At 40.1% G+C, this 18818-nt stretch overlaps 1 protein-coding gene across 4 annotated transcripts in view; it reads right to left on the reverse strand.

The window, feature by feature from the left end:
* ccdc186 (coiled-coil domain-containing protein 186) overlaps positions 1-18818 on the reverse strand; it is a 115035-nt gene that overhangs the window by 73957 nt on the left and 22260 nt on the right. For all 4 annotated transcript variants that reach the window (XM_048609047.1, XM_048609045.1, XM_048609048.1 and 1 more), the window contains 3 exons: positions 13436-14192; positions 3555-3681; positions 1185-1313 (listed from right to left, as the gene is read on the reverse strand). In XM_048609047.1, the coding sequence (XP_048465004.1) occupies positions 1185-1313; positions 3555-3681; positions 13436-14169 (990 nt within the window). In that variant the 5' untranslated portion in view covers positions 14170-14192. The remainder of the gene's footprint in view (positions 1-1184; positions 1314-3554; positions 3682-13435; positions 14193-18818) is intronic.

Below are 18818 nucleotides of genomic sequence, written 5' to 3' on the forward strand. Positions count from 1 at the left end.
GATATACAGCATAAAAAGAGACCCTTCGGACCAACTTGTCCATGCCAAACTGATAGCCTAAAGTAGCCTAGTCCCATTTGCCAGCATTTGTCCCGTTTCCCTCTAAACCCTTCCCATTCATATACCCATCCAGATGACTTTTAAATTTTGCAATCTTGCCAGCCTCCACCACTTCCTCTGGCAGCTCGTTCCATACACACACCACCGTCTGAAAATGTGGCCCCTTAGGTCCCTTTTATATCTTTCCCCTCTCACATTAAATCTGTGCCTCTAGTTTTGGACTCCCCCACCCCAGAGAAAAGACCTTGCCTACTTACCCTATCCATGTCCCTCATGGTTTTGTAAACCTCAAATAAGGTCACCCTTCGGTCCCAGCCTATTCAGCTCCTTCCTATAGCTCAAACCCTCCAACCCTGGCAACATCCTCGTAAATCTTTTCTGAACCCTTTCTAGTTTCACATTCTTCCTATAGGAGGGAGACCAGAATTGCACGCAATACTCAAAAAGTGTAACATACAATGTACAATAGTGGTTAGGGCTGTTGTGGCACAGTGGCAGTATCCCTGGATTTGAGCCAGAAGTCCTAAATTCAAGTCCCACTTGCACTGGAGGTGTTTTCCTAACGCATCTGAACAGTTTGATGTTAAAATAACCAATAAAATGTGATCATGAAGGAGGCTTTAAAAGAAGACTTCTCATTAGTGAAGGGATTCCTCCTCTCCTATTGAAGCTGCAACTCAGCACAAACCACCTCTAACTAATGTGACATTTACAAGACAGCACATTTTTCTGACAGATGCAAATCTTTCCTAAAATTAGCTACAAAACCACACTGTCAATTCAGACTGTAAGGATAGAACAGATGAATATAGAAGAAGATGGGACTAAAGGAAGTCGTATAATCACAACCAAGTTAGTTATATTGAATTTTTTCAATTTTTATCTTTTTTAAAGTTCAACAGATGAATCCAGAAAGTAAGTTCTGATTAAAGTTCAATGACTCAACATATTAACTCAGATTCTTGTTTTTGATTGGAAGATACTCAGTTCATCCTATACCCAGGAAAAATGCAGGAAGAGGTCAATAAATGGACACCAAAATATATTGCAAAAGAAATAATCATTCCTAAACAAAAATACCAACATTTTTAATAAATTACACTTATTTTTAAGAGGATTCCTACTTGTTCTATCCGAAAAGTTACATTTCGCTGCAACTGGTGAATGGCGTTTTTGGCGGCAGCATCCTGAGAGATCAAACGCTCTTTTGTCGTTTTTATTTCCTTCATAAGATTTTCAACTTGGGTTTCCATCTGAAATAAGTAACAGAATCCATAATTAGTTATTTTCCCCTTTGGAGGTTTATAGCTTTATAACCTAAACAAAACGGTTGGAACGATAAGTAAATGGGAACAATGAAAAGGTCTCAATTTTATTAGAGTTTTTTATTCTCTCCTGGGTATGCACAATTGCACTTTTTTTTTTGCATACTTTAATTAGTACTCACTTCCCCGATATGTTTTTCTATTATAGATTCCCATGCCCACATTTAGAAATTACCGATGTTAATTTGTCTGCAGTGAAGAGTTATTCTTTTAATCCAAGATTTTCTCCAGGGAATATGCAGGTTAGGTGGATTGGCCATGCTAAATTGCCCATAGTCTTCCGGGATGTGTAGATTAGGTGTGTTATAGGGGGATGGGTCTAGGTGGGATGCTCCAAAGGTCAGTGTGGACTTGTTAGGCCAAAGGGCCTGTTTCCACACTGTAGGGATTGATGATGATTCAGGAATATTCAAGTTTGTGTTTAATGGGCTCCCGTTTCCAGACTGTTGGTTCCAAGACCAGAAAGGACAAAGCTTTTCATTTACTAAACTAAAACCAATCCCGCTCACCAGAGACATTGATCACCTAATCATCAGCTTCAAATTGGCCAGGGAGACAATGACATCACTAGTTTGATATAATCAAGGAGACAAAATAACACATTAGAAGGCAGTTCATGCATCATATAACATTCATGATCGGGAGTTCCTATTGATCCACAATACCAGCTAGAGAAGGGGCAAGAAAATAATATGCATTCAAACAAAGTTCTCTGTCTAAAAGACCAACTGAGGCAGTATTTGTTTGTTTTTACCATCTGTGTAGAGCAGCCAGGAAAAATATAACTGGGTAATCTCAGAAAAGGAGGGTCAAACTGTGCGAGAAAGGAAGAACGATACGAGGCACTCGGCTGTACAAGATCAATTCATCAGAGCAGGAACTCTGCCTAAACAAGGACAAAAGGAAGTAGCCTACCCCAAAGAACAGGTTCGGCCACAAGGACTTCAACCAAAGACGATGGTAAATGTTTCATCCATAGCCTGCAGAACACTCCCCCCAACACCGCGTGCAGAGTTGCCCTGCATTTCCTGACCAAGCCTGAGGTAACTCAGGGAGGTTAATAACTGTGAATAATGGAACCCAGAGGATCTGAAATCAATGGAGTCTATGGGAATTAATCTGTTTCGCTATTAGTCATGTAAGAACATTTAGCATTGGTTGTGCCATACTGAGATTCACTGAATATAATCAAACATAACCTTAGGGCTCAAAGGGCTGAATGGCCTACTCCTGCATTCTTTATCTGTGTTTCAAAATCTAAAATTTGTATAAAAACCCGAAACAACTGTGGATCCTGTAAATCAGGAATGAAAACAGAAGTTACTGGAAAAGCTCAGCAGTTCTGGCAGCATCTGTGAATAAAAATCAGACTTAACATTTTGGGTCAGGAGACCCTTCCTCAGAACTGATGCTGCCAGAACTGCTGAGCTTTACCAGCAACTTCTAAAATGTTGCATTATTCATCATCCTTCAGCGTGGTTCATGAAATCCAGGTCTTCGACTGTAAATAAATGACTTCATTTGTGACCAGTAAAGCTGAACGACCCTCATGATCTTAAACACCCTACAATAAGTTGTTTCTTGGCAGTTGTGATATTGCCAATTACAGCACCTCAATTTGCACAGGATCCTTTTAGATGCGAATCTAGGAACACACAATTCTTAAGCTGTAAAGCTGTGCATTAGTTAAAAATCAAATACCGCCTGTTTAACAGAAACTGGGTAAATTTCCCCATTTTGTAGAGCTCTAAATTTTTGGATCTCTTTCTCTGAAAAGGCAGTGAAAGCAGAGTCCTTGACTATTTTTAAGGCAGAGGTAGATAGATTCTTGTTAGACAAGGGGTAGGGAGGAATGTGGATTTGAGGTTACAATCAGTCACGATTTAATTGAACGGGAGATCAGACCTGAAGGGCTGAATAGCCTACTCCTATCCTAATTCAGATGTTATTCAGAGGACCAAAAGGATTCGAAGTTCAAGCAAAAAAGCACAAGATACTAAGTTTGTTTCATTTATTATATATCGATTGAAGAATAGGATCAGCAGCCAGCTAGGAATCTTTTCATTCTATGGAAAATTGTTTGCAATTTAAAAGTCGACAAAAGAAAAGGTACCCAGACTTTACAGAAATGTGCTTTATAGTGATCATCAAATTGGAGTGATGTCTTACCTGTTTTATGGTGTTGATATGTTGTTTTTCTGTTTCAGACCGTTTCTTCAATTCATCTTTCAAGTTGTCCTTCTCTGCACATATCTCAACAATCATTTCCTGATGTTTTCTGTTTTCTTCCATCAGTCTGAACACCACACAACGGGTGCAAAACAAATATACAAATGTGAATGCTCTAACTTTGAAACATCATGGAAAAAAGATTAATAAAATTTGGTTGATATTAAGTTCATTCGTAGTTTTACACAATCATCTGAGCATTCCCAACTAAATTTCAAGAAGCACAGAAAGGAAGTGCAACTTTAATTATAACTGACAAACTTAGGATCCTTTGTTAAAAGATGATTTTGTAGAGAAACAAGATTTCTTTTTAAATATAAAAAGTGGTGATTAGAAGCAAATTCAACTCAGACTGATGAACATGTGCATCCAATCCATCTAATCAAACTTAATCTTCACCTAATTTTTTGAGCAGACAACTTTAGTACAAAGCTATCTATATTTCAACACAGTTGACAGTGTCAGTGTGAAAGTCTTAATGAAAAGTCATTTTGGAGAACCTTAGCTCTGGTAGGGAGCAATACATAATGCTCATGGTTAACATCACCAATTTTTGCTGGTTTCCTCTGATTCTGACTGCTGCAATAGACAGAAAAGTCACAAGCTTTTAAATACAAAAGCAGTAAACCAGGGCCACTGTAGGGACATGTTTTTCGTGAAGTATATAGAGTCAGAGTTATAGAGTCATACAGCATGGAAGTAGACCCTTCAGTCCAACTTGTCCATGCCAATCATGCTCTCAAATTAAACTAGTCCCACTTCCCTGCATTTGGCCGAGATCCCTCCAACCCTTTCCTATTCATGTACTAATCCAAATGTCTTTTAAACGATGTAACTGCACCTGCATCCACCAGTTCCTCTGGAAGTTCATTCCACACACAAACTACTTTCTGTGTAAAAAAGTTGCCCCACGTGTCCTTTTTAAAACTTTCTCCTCTCACCTAAAAAAATGCCCACTAGTTTCCAACTCCACCATTCTAGGGAAAAGATCTTTGCTATTCACTTTATCTATGTCCCTGACGATTTTATAAACCTCTATAAGGTCACCCCTCAACCAAGGCTGACAAGGGACAGCATGAAAGTATAAGAAAAAGCAAACAATGTAGTGAAAATCAGGAGGAGCCAGAGAATTGGGAAACTAGTAAAAGCCTGCAGAATATAACTAAAAAAGCAATACATGTGAAAAAAATGAAATATGAGAGTAAGCTAGCTAGCAACACAACAGGCGATTACAAGAGTTTTATTTAAGATACATGAAAAGGTTAGAGATTCAAGAGTAGATATTGGATCATAGGAAAATGAGGCTGCAGAAGTAGTAATAGGGAAGAAAGAAATGGCAGAGGAAGTGAACTGTTACTCTACATCGGTATTCATGGTGGAAGACACCAGCAGCATATCAGAACTTCTAGAGAGTCGGGGACAAAGCTGAGTGTAGTGATCATCTTGAAGGTGAGGGTCTGCGGAAGCTGAAAGGTCTGAAGGTGGATAAATCACCCAAACCAGATGGACTACACCCTAGAGTTCTAAAGGAACTAGCTGAAGAGATTGTGGTGACATTGGTGGTGATCTTTTGCGAATCACTGGAGTCAAGGAGGGTGTCAGAGAATGGCTGGAAAACGGTTAATGTAACAGCCCTGTTTGAGAGGGGAGAGAGGCAGAAGGTGGAAAATTACAAGCCAGTTAGTCTAACCTTGGTCATTGGTAAGATTTTAGAGTCCATTATTCAAGATCAGATTGTGGAGCGCTTGGATGTGCATGGTAATATAGGGCTGAATCAGCACACCTTTGTCAAAGGGAGATCATGCCTAACAAATCTGTTAGAATTCTTTGAGGAGGTAAAGAGCAGGTTAGACAAAAGAGTCAGGCGCCAGGATCTATTTGGATTTCCAGAAGGCCTTTGACAAGATGCCATACAGAAGGCTGCCAAATAAAGTAAAAGCCCATGATGTTAGGACAAGGTACTGTTATGGGTAGAGGATTGGGACCTGACAGACAAAGAGTATTGGAACAACTATTCACATTATACATTAACAATCTGGACCAAGGCACTGAGGGTACTGTTGCTAAGTTTGCAAATGACACAAAGATAAGTGGAGGGTCAGGTAGTGTTGAGGAAGCAGGTAAGCTGCAGAAGGACTTGGACAGGCTAAGAGAGTGGACAAAGAAGTGGCAGATGGAATACGTTGTGGGAAAGTGTGAGGTTATGCATTTCGGTAAGAAGAGTGGAGGTATAGACTATTTTCTAAGCAGCAAAGACTTTAGAAATCTGAAGCCTAAAGGGACTTGGGATTCTTAGTTCAGGTTTCTCTTAAGGTTAACATGCAGGTAGGAAGGCAAATGCAATGTCAACATTCACTTCACGAGGGCTAGAATACAAGAGCAGAGATGTACTGCTGAGGCTGTGTAAGGCACTGATCAGACCACATCTGGAATATTGTGAGCAGTTTTGGCCCCATGTCTAAGAAAGGATGTGCTGGCCTTAGAGGGGATCCAGAGGAGGTTTACAAAAATGATCCCAGACATAAAGGATTTGTCTTATGAGGAGTGGTTGAGGTCTCTGGGTCTGTATTCGATGAAGTTTAGGAGGATGATGGTGGCCCTCACTGAATCTTACAGAATACTGAGGCTGGATAAAGTGGATATGGAGAAGATGTATCCCCTAGTTGGAGAGACTACGACCCAAGCTCAAAGCCTCAGAATGAAGGCACAACGCCTTAGAACTGAAAATTTCTACAGCCAGAGGGTGGTTAATCTGTGGAATTCATTGCCACAAAAGGCTGTGAATGTGTTTAAGACAGAGATAGATAGGTTCTTGATTAGCAAGGGGATCAAAGAATATGGAGAGAAGGCAGGAGAATGAGGTTCAGAAACATATCAGCCATTATCAAATGGTGGAGCACACTCAATGGGCCAAATGACCGAATTCTGTTCCTACATCTATGGTCTTATGCAGGGATTTCAAAACCCAGATACAAAAATCAGGCCTGGTATAATTATTAACCAACAAAATGCAACCCAATTTTCTGCAGAATTCACAGATTTGGTTCAATGGATTCAGACCTCCTCCACCCACCGAAGTCTGGACAAGTTGGTTCATGCATCATCCAAAATCCACTAGATATGCTATGCACACTGAATGTATGAAACAGATTGGTCGCAAAACAGCAGAATTCTAAGTCTTAAGTAGATTTCTGGTGTTTCACAATTTTCCCCTGCTCATTCAGGTCAGCGCGTCAGATGATTTTCTCCTTTAGACGAGACAACTCCATGCAAAATCGCGTACACGGCATCGGAGCAAAAGGCATCCGACCACAAGCATCCATGATTGCATTAAGGAGAAATCATTAAACAATATAATGGGATAGCATTACCCTTCAGGTGGCCAGACTTTGGGCAGTACCCTGTAATATTCAAACCTATGCCACTTTCTCCAATGCACATGCTTCTCATTTTCATGTTGCAAAGTCAAGACTTAATAAAAATACAAATGCAAATGTAATTGTAAGATAAAATTTGGTAAGGAACTGACCAAATTATTCACGAGAATAAGTGACCTTTTAGCATGCAGTGACATTACAGCTTTAATTAAGATTTTCACGTGCAATGACATTATTGCTAATTTGTGTTTGGCCCTAAGTACTGCATCAGTGAACAAGAGTAACAATTTGCACACCATTGTTGCTCCATCTGTTATATTAAAGCAGTTCACTTTTTAAAAAATTGCTAAGAAGTTTCAAATGCAATCCTAAACTAATCAAAAGTATGAAAATAACCTACACAGAACAAAGCTAAAAGTACACCTATATTTGTGGTAATGTGATAAACATCCTTAAAACTGAATGAAGTCAACTCCTGTACAGCCAAATTACCATTCCATATGTTATAACCATATGTTGTTAATTCTTAATATTATTACTGTATTGAATCGGTGGTTTCAGATGACAGTAGAAAAGGACATTATTGTCACTGCCTTGGATTGACCAATCAACCGGCAAAGAGCAGCTTTCAAATCAGAAGAGAACAAAGCTGAGCCGGATAAACTTAAACCACAAGCTGGTCAGGTAAACAGGAACTGAACAACAGTATACCTTTAAAAAGGAGATGGTTTGGACATAGTCAAAGTATATTCCCTTAAAAGAGAAAGATGGTACAAACAAATCAAGAGCTCCCTAGATGAAAAAGTAGATGGATATGAAGTCAAAGAAGAAAATGTGTGCTTATGACAGGCTAATGACATTAAATGTATTGGAGAGTGTGCAGAAGAGTTTCCTGAGAATGATTTCAAGGATGAGATACTTCAGTTATAAGGAAAAATTGGAGGGGTTGGGATTGTTTCCTTGAAGAGGAGCCCAAGAGGAGATTTGAGAGTAGTTTTCAGGATCATGAAGCATTTGAGTAGAGTTTCTTTATTCATTCAAGGGATGAGGGTGTCGCTAGCTCGGCAGCATTTATTGCCCATCCCTAATTGTCCAAAGGGCAGTTCAGAGCCAACGACATTGCTGTGGGTCTGGAGTCACATGTAGGCCAGACCAGGTAAGGATGGCAGTTTCCTTCCCTAAAAAACATTAGTGAACCAGACGGGTTTTTCCGACAATCGACAATGGATTCACGGTCATCATTAGATTGTTAATTCCAGATATTTATTGAATTCAAACTCCACCATCTGCCATGGCAGGATTCGAACCCGGGTCCCCAGAACATTATCTGGGTCTCAGGATTAACAGTCCAGCGATAATACCACTAGGCCATTAGTGGAGAGGGAAAAAACATTTTCCTGTGGGTAAGTGGATCAAGAACCAGAGGGCACAGTTCTAAAGCATTTTGCAAAAAACACAAATGTGCAGGGAGAAAAGAAAATCTTTTATTACACATTCAGCATAAATGACAAACAAAAGTGGACCCAATACCGATCCTTGTGGAACACTGCTGGTCACAGGCTTCCAAGTCCAAAAAACAACCCTCCACCACCACCCTCTGTCACCTACCATCAAGCCAATTTTGAATTCAACAGCTTCAGGACCTAAACAATGTCACCCACTTACCCAATCTGCATTTGAGCTCCCCAAAGTAGAGCAATGGATAAGATAGAATGACATAAATCACAGCTTCATCTGGAAGGAGTGTTTGGGGCGTTGGACAGTGAAGACGAAGGAGGCAAAATAGCAAAACTGACTATTATAGCATGACTAGGTATAACAGGAGGGCGATAAGATGTTGGGTGTGATTGGAGGACTGGACCAGTGTTACAGAGGGAATGTTACAGATGAAACAGTTCCTTCAGAAAGCTAACAGTGGAGAAGATTTGTTCATTGGTGGCATCATGCTGGAGATGGCAGAAACTGCAGACAGTGATTCTTCAAATACAGAAGAAGATGGTGGTTGGAAGTTGAAGACAAGGACATGATTGAGTGCTCTGTCCATTGCAGTAGGAGAAAATCTTCAGTTGATGAAATAAGGAAAACGTGCGGAAAATATCCGTGTGGAAAGTGACATTTTATCAGATGTAACAGAAACAAAGAAACTAGAAGAATGGAACAGAGTCAAAATTGATGAGAAACTCTTCAACTATGTGTATCTCAATAGATATAGCCAGACCTGCTGCATTTCTCCAATAGTACGTTTGCTATCATTCCAAGTGCATTGGTCAACATTGTTGACTCAACACACCATGACAATTTTTTTTATTCACCCACAGGACATGGGCGTCGCTAGCCGGGCCAGCATTTATTACCCATACCTAGTTGCCCTCAAGGTGAGGGTGGTGATGAGCTGCCTTCTTGACAAACTGGAGTCCTTGTACTATAGGCAGACCCACGAGGCCATTAGGGAAGGAATTTCAGGATTTTGACACAATGACAGTGAAAGAATGGTGATACATTTCCAAGCCAGGATGGTGAATAGTTTGAAGAGGAACGGAAGGTGGTGGTGTTGATCCCATATATCTGCTGCCTTGCCCCTCTACACTGTAGAGGTTGTGGGTTTGTAAGGTGCTGTCTCGGGATTGGTGGAAAATTTCTGCAACGCATCTTGTAGACAGTAACACTGCTGCTACCGAGCATCAGTTATGGTGTGACGGAATATCTGTGGATGCAGTGCCAATTAAGTGGGCTGTTTTGTTCTGGATGGTGTCAAGCCTAGGGTGTTGTTGGAGTTGCACCCATTCAGACAAGTGGGGAGTATTCCATCACACTTCTGACTTATAACTTGTAGATAGTCAGCACACCCTGGGGAGTCAGGAGATGAGTTACCTGTTGCAGCATTCCTACGTTCTGACCTGCCCTTGTAGGCACATTATTTAAATGTCGAGTCCAGTTCAGTTTCTAGTTAATGCTAATCCCAGAATGCTGACTATGGGGGATTGAGTGATGGTAATGCCATTGAATTTAAAGGGGTGGTGGTTAAATTGTCTCTTATTAGAGATGGTCATTGCCTGGTATTTGTGTGGCGCACATGTTATTTGTCATTTTTCAGCAAAAGCCTTGTTATTGTTCAGGTTTTGCTGCATTTGGACATGGAGTGCTGCAGTATCTGAAAAGCCACAAATGGTGCTAAACATGGTGCAGTCATCGATGAACATCCCTACTTCTGACCTTATGATGGAGGGAAGGTCATTGATGAAGTAGCTAAAGATGATTGGGCCTAGGACACTACCTTGAGGAACTCCTGCAGAGATACCCTGGAAGTAAAATTACTGACCTCCAACAACCACAGTATCTTTCTACATGTCAGGTATGACTCCACCCAGTAGTGAGTTTTCTCCTGATTCCCATCGACTCCAATTTTGTTAAGGCTCCTTGATGCCTGGCACTCTGGTTCAAATGCAGCCTTGATGTCAAGGACTGCCACTCTCACTTCTGGAGTTCAGTTCTTTTGTCCATGTTTGAACTAAGGCTGTAATGAGGTTAGGAGCTGATTGGCCCTCGTGGAACTCAAAATGGGTGTCACTAAGCAGGTTACTGCTAAGCAGGTGCTGCTTGATAGCACTGTTCATGACACCTTTCGTCATGTTGCTGATGATCAAGAGAACACTGATGGGACACAATGTTGCTCCATTGGATTGCCCTCTATTTTTGTCTACTGGAAATACCTAGGCAATTTTCCACATTATCAAGTAAACGCTGTATTGGCTAAGGACACTAAAGTTCTGGAGCACAAGTCTTCAGTACTTTTGCAAGTCTGGTTTCTGTGATACATCATTCACCTGGCACTTCCGGGTAAAGATTGCTCAGAAATACATGTTATTCAGCACCCCACCAGCGGCGATGTTCCAATTAGAATCTCCGATATCCCCCGCAGGCATCTCTTCACTAAATCAAATCCCAATGTAGTCAGTTAAATTGATTTGTAGAAGAACTGGTCATGGGTGACATACTTTTCCCTCACTGTTATTAACAAAAAAAGTCAAAGGGTGAGATACTCTAACCTTCTGCAAGTTAATAGCAAAAGTCAAAGCATATTTCCCTCTGATTCCAACTGTTACCACAGAATGCAATGGTTAATCCGTACTTTTGGTTTACTGGTGCCACTTGATCTCTGGTTTCCAAACTTATTAAATGTATTTGCCTACGTTACAGTTCAAAAGTAATGCATTTGCTGAAACACGCTGACATCCCAAGAACAGAAATTTGTATCCCAATCTGACCTAGTCCCATTTGCCAGCATTTGGCCCAAATCCCTCTAAACCCTTCCTATTCATATACCCATCCAGTTGCCTTTTAAACGTTGTAATTGTACCCGCCTCCACTACTTCCTCTGTCTGCTCACTCCATACATACGCCACACTCTGCATGAAAAAGTTACCCCTCAAGTCCTTTTTAAATTGTTCCACTCTCCCCTTAAACCTATGCCCTCTAGTTTTAGATTCCCCCATCTTAGGAAAAAGACCTTGGCTATTCACCCTATCCATTCCCGTCATGATTCATTTTTTAACATTAATAAGGTGACCCATCAGCCTTCGATATTCCAGGGAAAAAAGCCCCAGCCTACTCAGCCTCTCCCTACAGCTGAAACTCTCCAGTTCTGTCTAAAAGCGCTTTATAACTCTGAAGTACGTTTGGAGTGTAGTCACTATTATAACATAGTAAACATGGCCACATTTAGAACACAGGAAGCTCTCACAACAATAATGTCATATGACTGAACGTGTTTGTCTAGTGAAGTTAATTGAGGGATAAATATTGGCCAAGGCACAATGGGTAACTCCCCTGCTCTTCTTCAAAGTACTGTCGTGTGTTCTTTTACATCACAAGTGAACAGAAAGGGGCTCGGTTTAATATCATATCCCAAAGGTGGCACCAGCGAAAATATAATGAGTACACTCAGAGGAATGTCAACTTAGACTCAAACAATCTAATTTCTTGTTGACTTCCTCATCTCTTCCCCAACATAAAACTTAAGCAAAACAGGTCAAATGTAATAAATGTAGCTCCAAACTTTTTCCAACCATAATAAAATCCGCAATTTAATTATTAATATATTTCCTTGAGATTTTCAAAACAGAAGCTCGAATTAGTTCATGGGATAGGGGCATCATTGGCCACACCAACATTAATTGCCCTAATTACCCTCAAGAAGGTGATGCTGAGTCCCTTGCCTGAACTGCTGCAGTCCACAAGGTGTAGGTGCACCCACATTGTTGTTAAGAAGGAACCTCCAATTTCCTGACCCAGTGATAATGAAGGAATAGTAGTTATGATTCCAAGTCAGGATGGTGAGTAGCTTGGAGGTGAACTTGCAGGTCACGATGTTCCCACGTGTCAACTACCCTTGGCCTAGGTGATAGAGGTTGTAAGTTTTGAAGGTGTTGTTAGAAGGAGCCCTGGTGAATTTAGCATGTAAACAATTGTAATTGTTACGTGCTTACTTATCTAAGTGATAAATTACTCCCTTTAAACAATTAAATTTGTTTACTGTTCAAACACTGGATAATTTCACTGAGCAGTTGCTAATAGATTTGATAAATGACAGTGCTGTGTAATTCAATAACAATGTGTGACTTTAATTTAAAATCTCTGAGGCTCCAACAAAATTAGTTGTATTTACATTTGGAATGTATACTCAAATAATCTATTGCATGTATCAATTAGCAGTAAAAACACTTGGGTGAGGTCCTCTTATGGCCATCTGATACACCAGAGAGCTTTACCCAATTGGTCTCAGAATTACATGACATTCATCTCTTATTCTCGCCTTATTTGAGCATTCTGTGGCAATGATAAGACTGCCATGTACTTCGCCTCCCATTGTTCTGCTACCCATTAAAAGGTTTCTTGGCACCTTCCCTTCCACCCTTTCCTTCAAAGGTTCAGCATTTAATATATTTATGAATACAAAGCACCAGCAGAGGCCTCAACACCAATTCTAGGGGCACTCCACTCCAGCCACGGATCACTCCACTGACTACTGCTAGGATTTTTGAAATTTTTCTATTAGCAATGTTTTATTTTCAGATTTATTTTTTAAACCGTTTATAAATAAATTGTTGTTAAATCTGTAGAGAAAACCCAGATAGAAATATCTGTATTCCACCACAGTATGAGTGTGGTTTTCTCCATCTATTTTCTGAATTAATAGAAATCACACTCAATGTGTTCTGTAAACTGCACTATGTCTTTTGTCCCTTGGTATTGCGACAATTGTTTGGATATTAGGCAGGTAAAGATTCACTGCACATCACTGGAAAGTACTTGTCATTAAACACGTCCATATAGTTCCAACATCTGCTATTCTATAAAACGGCAGAAAGGTTTTACAGTATATCACTCACATTAGCAAAACTATAAACTGTTCTTAACATGGTTATCATACTTTCAAACACTTACTTGTTTATTTTCTTTTCTTGTTGAAGAAATTTACTTTGTATAGACTCATTCAACATGATCACGGCACTGTTTTCCTTTGTAATTCCATTGGGTAAACTGCAATTCACAGAGGATTCTGTTGAAAACACATTGAACTCTGATTCTAGCTCATCCAACAATGCATCCTGAGAAGATTCTAGCTCCATCCTGGACATCAAGTCCTTCGTTACTTTTGTATCAAAAGGACTTTCAGGTTCAAATTTGATAGAGGGGGATGATATGCCTTTGGTCCAATCAATAGGATCTGTCTGCTTAGATGTCTCTAATGTAGGACTATGGTTTTGATTGGCAATTCTATTAAGTTCTATACAGTCAGCAGCCTCTGGCTTAATTTCTGGTTCTTTTCCTGTATCAGTTTTGAATGCCATTAAAGCACAAGGTTCTCCACTTCCACCATGGTCTGTCACATTATTCATACTCTGTTCAACTTTTTGCGTCTTTAATTCTATCTCAGCAGTTCCATCTTCATAATTTGTACTTGTATCCACTTTCAGCACTTGGGCTTTTGAATCGGTCTCTGACTCATGACCGGTGTCATTTAATGTATTTGTTTCTGCTGCAGTGCCACTATTAATAGCTTCATCACTTGTGGAATTGTCAATCACCAACGAATTTCCTTTATCATTATCATCATCACTACACGACAGCTGCTCATTGACCTGCGAAGAAACCTGCTCATTTGGATCTTGTTCCATTCTCAGTCATTCAAATATTTATCCTGCAACAATAAAAACAAAAGATTCGATGAATTTGCAAAATCACACATGAACACGAAGTAATATATTGAAAATGAAAAGTCATAGCCCACACAGCTGCTTTCTCTATAGCAGGATAGGTTCCAAAAATATTAACATTTCACAATAAACAACATCATATCATGACTTCTTTCAGGCCCAATAACTGCAATATCTGCGAGATTTATTTTAAAAATTCTGAAATGATAAACTAGTTAGACCATTCTACTTGTAAAGACGTAAGAGGTTATAATACTACAATGAGGACCAGACCCCTGCCCCACACCACCCCTCTCCACTAAAGACTATAATAATAATAATAATTGTAATAATCATAATCATAGAATCCCTAGAGTGTGGAAACAGGCCATTCAGCCAACAAGTCCACACCATCCCTCCGAAGAGCATCCCACCCAGACCCATTCCTCTATCTCACCTAACCTAAATGTCCCTGGACATTTTGGGCAATTTAGCAAGGCCAATCCAGCTAACCTGCACATCTTTGGACTGCGGGAGGAAATCCACACAGACACGGGAAGAATGTGCAAACTTCACACAGACAGTCGCCCAAGGCTGGAATCGAATCCGGGTCCATGGTGCTGTGAGGCAGCAGCGCTAACCACTGAGCTACCGTGCCACCCCTACTTTAATGGGATTTGATCCAGAGCCTCAGTCAAAAACAGGCTGATAACATTAGACTCATAAGAATATTTTTCCCCCAAAAGGATTTCTATGTCATTCAACAGTTAAGAAAACTAACAAACATTTGAGTCTTTTAATATAATTAATTGATCGTCAGTCCAAAAATGACACAAGTCTAGGAAAGAAAAGTTCAAAAATCTCTTTCACAAAAATCCACACCAATAGTTCAAGGATATATCATTAAAGGGAACCACAAACTTGTACTTATATAGTGCCATCGGCGTAGTAAAATATCTCAAAGCATTTTAGAGCAGTATTCCTAAACACCAGGCTATATAAAAGGAGACTTCGTGGATACAGGAGTAGGACATTCAGCCCTGCTCCACCATTCAATGCGAACATGGCTGATCAACCATTTTGCCCACGCTATCCAGTGTCCACTTATGTCATTAGTATTCAGAAATCCATCACTCTATTTTAAACATGCTTGATGACTGAACATGCAAATCCTTTTCCAAACACTGACAACGCTCCAAATAAAGAAAAAGATCTCATCTGTCTGAAGTGACTTCCTTCTTATTTTGAAGTTGTATCCCCTGGTTCTTGACACCCCAGGGGAAGCATCTAATTTGCATCAATCTTGTCTATCCCTTTAAGTACTATGCAAGTATCCATGCAATCGCCTCTCGTTCTTGAAAATTCTCAAAAATACAAGCACATGGTTTCTCCAATTTCTTTTCACAGGAGAGTCCAACTATCTGGGATCAAGGTTGGTGAATCTTCCAAATGACAATAATATCCTTATGAAGAGAAGGGCAAAATCTGCACACAGCATATCCAATGCAAATGACCAGGGGTATCAACCAAAAACAGCCCAAGAGATAGATTTTAAGCAGTTTCTTTCTTTTTGTGGGTGGGAGGGAAGGAATGTTGGGGGACAGCGCAAGAAAGATGGTGGACACTTCAAAATGGAATAAAAACATGTGAAATAAATCTGCATCTTCATTATGTCCCAAAGCAAGTTATATTAGTTTTGCAACAAATTAACGTAGAGGTCCTCAAGAGGAATATACCAGGGCATAGAACTGAAGAATCTCTGCAAAAAGCACACACCAATAGCAAACACCAACGGCGACAAAGGAAAAGAAAATAGTGCAATAAATACATCCAGCTTTATAATGTAGCAACAGTTGAGTACAGAGAAACATCTCATTACGAGAAAACAAAGGAACTGGAGTCGACTATTCAGCCTCTCGATCCTGTTCTGCCAGTCAAAGCAATCATGGCTGATCTGTGGCCTAACTCCATATACATATGGTTAACCCATTTTCCGGAATATCTTTGCTTAACAAACATTTACCTACCTCAGATTTAAAACTAACAACTGACCTAGTATCAACAGTGTAAGAAAGTTCCAAACCTCTTGAGTGTAGAAGTGCTTCCTCACATCTCTCCCGAACGGTTCTACCTCTAATTTTCAGACTAAGCCCCTACTTCCAGAATCTCAAATCAGTGGAAATATCTTATCTTTATCTAACCTATCATTTCTTGTTTGAACCTCTCTTTCTGTTACCTGTGAAGAAGATACAACTAAGCTGGCAGATCACCAATCTATTATCAATACAACATCTCTTAGCAACATACAACAAAAAAAAAGTACAAATACATTAAGGATAAACGGGGAAAGAGTAGGGTCTATTAAAGAACACCGTGGCCATTGTGCACAGAGCCAAAGGATATAGGTAGGGTTCTAAGTGAATACATGAAAACTTCTGGAAGCAATTCTGAGCGACAGAATTAAACTGCACTTGGAGGCAGGGATTAATCAAGCAGAGTTGGCATGGATTTAAGGGGAGGTCGTGTGTGACTGAGTTCTGAGGAAGGGTCACCAGACCTGAAACATTAACTCTGCTTTCCCTTCACAATTGCTGCCAGAACTGCTGACTTTCTCCAGCAATTTCTGATTTTGTTCATGCTTGACTAACTTGATCAAATTTTTCAGAGGTGACCAGGTTTGGAGATGACGATAGTGCATTTGATGTAGTCTACTTGGACTTCAAGGCTTTTGGTAAGGTTCCCAAGGAGGGACTGATAGCAAAGGTAAAACTTCCATAAGAATTGGCTGCAAATCTCTTAAGGGTAGTGATAGAGTGGGGATTGAAAAATACAAAGCTCATAGAAACGTGGCTACACTGGGAAAGGTTGTAAAAACAAACTGCTTCTAGAACATATGTTCGGTTTTGAAGTTGCCATACTGATTAAATGGTAGGAAACAAATAAGAATAGTTGACAATCTGAGACCAAGGAAGCATCTTGTAAATAGTGATAATAATGTCTTGAAGTTTCAAGGAGAAAGGAGTGTCAAATTTAAGTCAAAAATATTTCTAACAGCTCAGCAATGAACTGACAGGGCTGAAATGCTGCTGAGCAAACAACACAGGAAGAACTGAAAACATTTGATACAATGTTTTCATCGGACAAGGAGGTGTAATAGTGTAGTGTATGTGGTAAGAGGTTAAGAATTCAAGGGCCTTGCTCATGATCTGGAAATGGGAGTTCAAATCCCACCATGGCAGCTGGGAATTTATACACTTAGGGTGGCACGAATATGTGCAGGTTAGGTAAATTGGCCATTCTAAATTGCCCACTGTGTCTAGGGTTGTGTAAGTTAGCTGGATTAGCCATGGGAAATGTAGGATTACAGGTAAGGGGTTGGGTCTGGATGAAATGCTCTATGGAGGGTCTGTGTGGACTCAATGGGGTGAATGGCCTGCTTCCACACTGTAGGGATTCTATGAATGCAAAAGCATTAATATATACCCTAAAATAGAAAAGGCTGCACTTGTGTCATTAGTAAATATGGTCAAAGTTAAGAGACAGTATCAAGAGGAAGAAACTCAGCCCTCATAAGAAAGCATCAAGAATGAGTGGACACAGATCAAAACGGAACTTATAAAAGAAGCAGATATGTTGCTTGTTAAAACTCTCTCATTCGGGGAGCAGTTATGGTCTGAAACACACTGGCGGAAGCAAATCCAATTGAGGAACTCAACAGGGCATTAGATGATCTTTAAAATATATTAAAATATATTAAACTTTAAAAATGCTATGGACAAAAAAGAAATTGCAAATTTGTTAAACGTCTACTAATTTGAATTTCACAGCGAAGGAAGATGATAAATATCAGTGGTGCTAGGAACTGAATGAGAATGCAGAGAACAACTCTATGGCTTCAATGTGATTGAAAAGAGGAGAAAAAAAGTAAGACCTAAGATATGTCTTGAGGACCTAATGGTTCTCACCCTAAGATATTAAAATAAATAAAGTACATTGAACATTCATTCTCATTTTTTTAAAAACGTTCAAGAGTGCGCCTACATGAATAGGGAAGATTGCAATTTCAATACATCATTTAAGAATGAAGGGATTAAAATAGTTAACCAGAACCCTGTCAATTTATAGAATCTACCAATAGAGACAGAATGACTGAGTGTTTAAACATGTAATGAGCCAAACAACAAGTCTTAGCATGTATTACTAACAGGGTAACTTATATCTGACCAATCCAACCAGTTGAAGTGCTTATTGGAATGGTGGGTAGGAATATATCAGAGATAGTAGGAACTGCAGATGCTGGAGAATCCGAGACAACAAGGTGCAGGGCTGGATGAACACAGCAGGCCAAGCAGCATCATAGGAGCAGAGAGGCTGACGTTTCGGGCCTAGACCCTTCATCAGAAAAGGGGGAGGGGAAGGGGGTTCTGAAATAAATAGGGAGAGAGTGGGAGGCGGATAGAAGAGGGATAGAGGAGAGGATAGGTGGAGAGGAAACAAACAGGTCGAAGAGGCGGGGATGGGGCCAGGAAAGGTGAGTGTAGGTAGGGAGTTAGGAAGGGGATAGGTCAGTCCAGGGAGGACGGACAGGTCAAGGGGGCGGGATGAGGTTGGTCGGTAGGAGATGGAGGTGC

The sequence above is a fragment of the Rhincodon typus genome, chromosome 20 (assembly GCF_021869965.1).
Source record: "Rhincodon typus isolate 14 chromosome 20, sRhiTyp1.1, whole genome shotgun sequence".
Taxonomy (NCBI): domain Eukaryota; kingdom Metazoa; phylum Chordata; class Chondrichthyes; order Orectolobiformes; family Rhincodontidae; genus Rhincodon; species Rhincodon typus.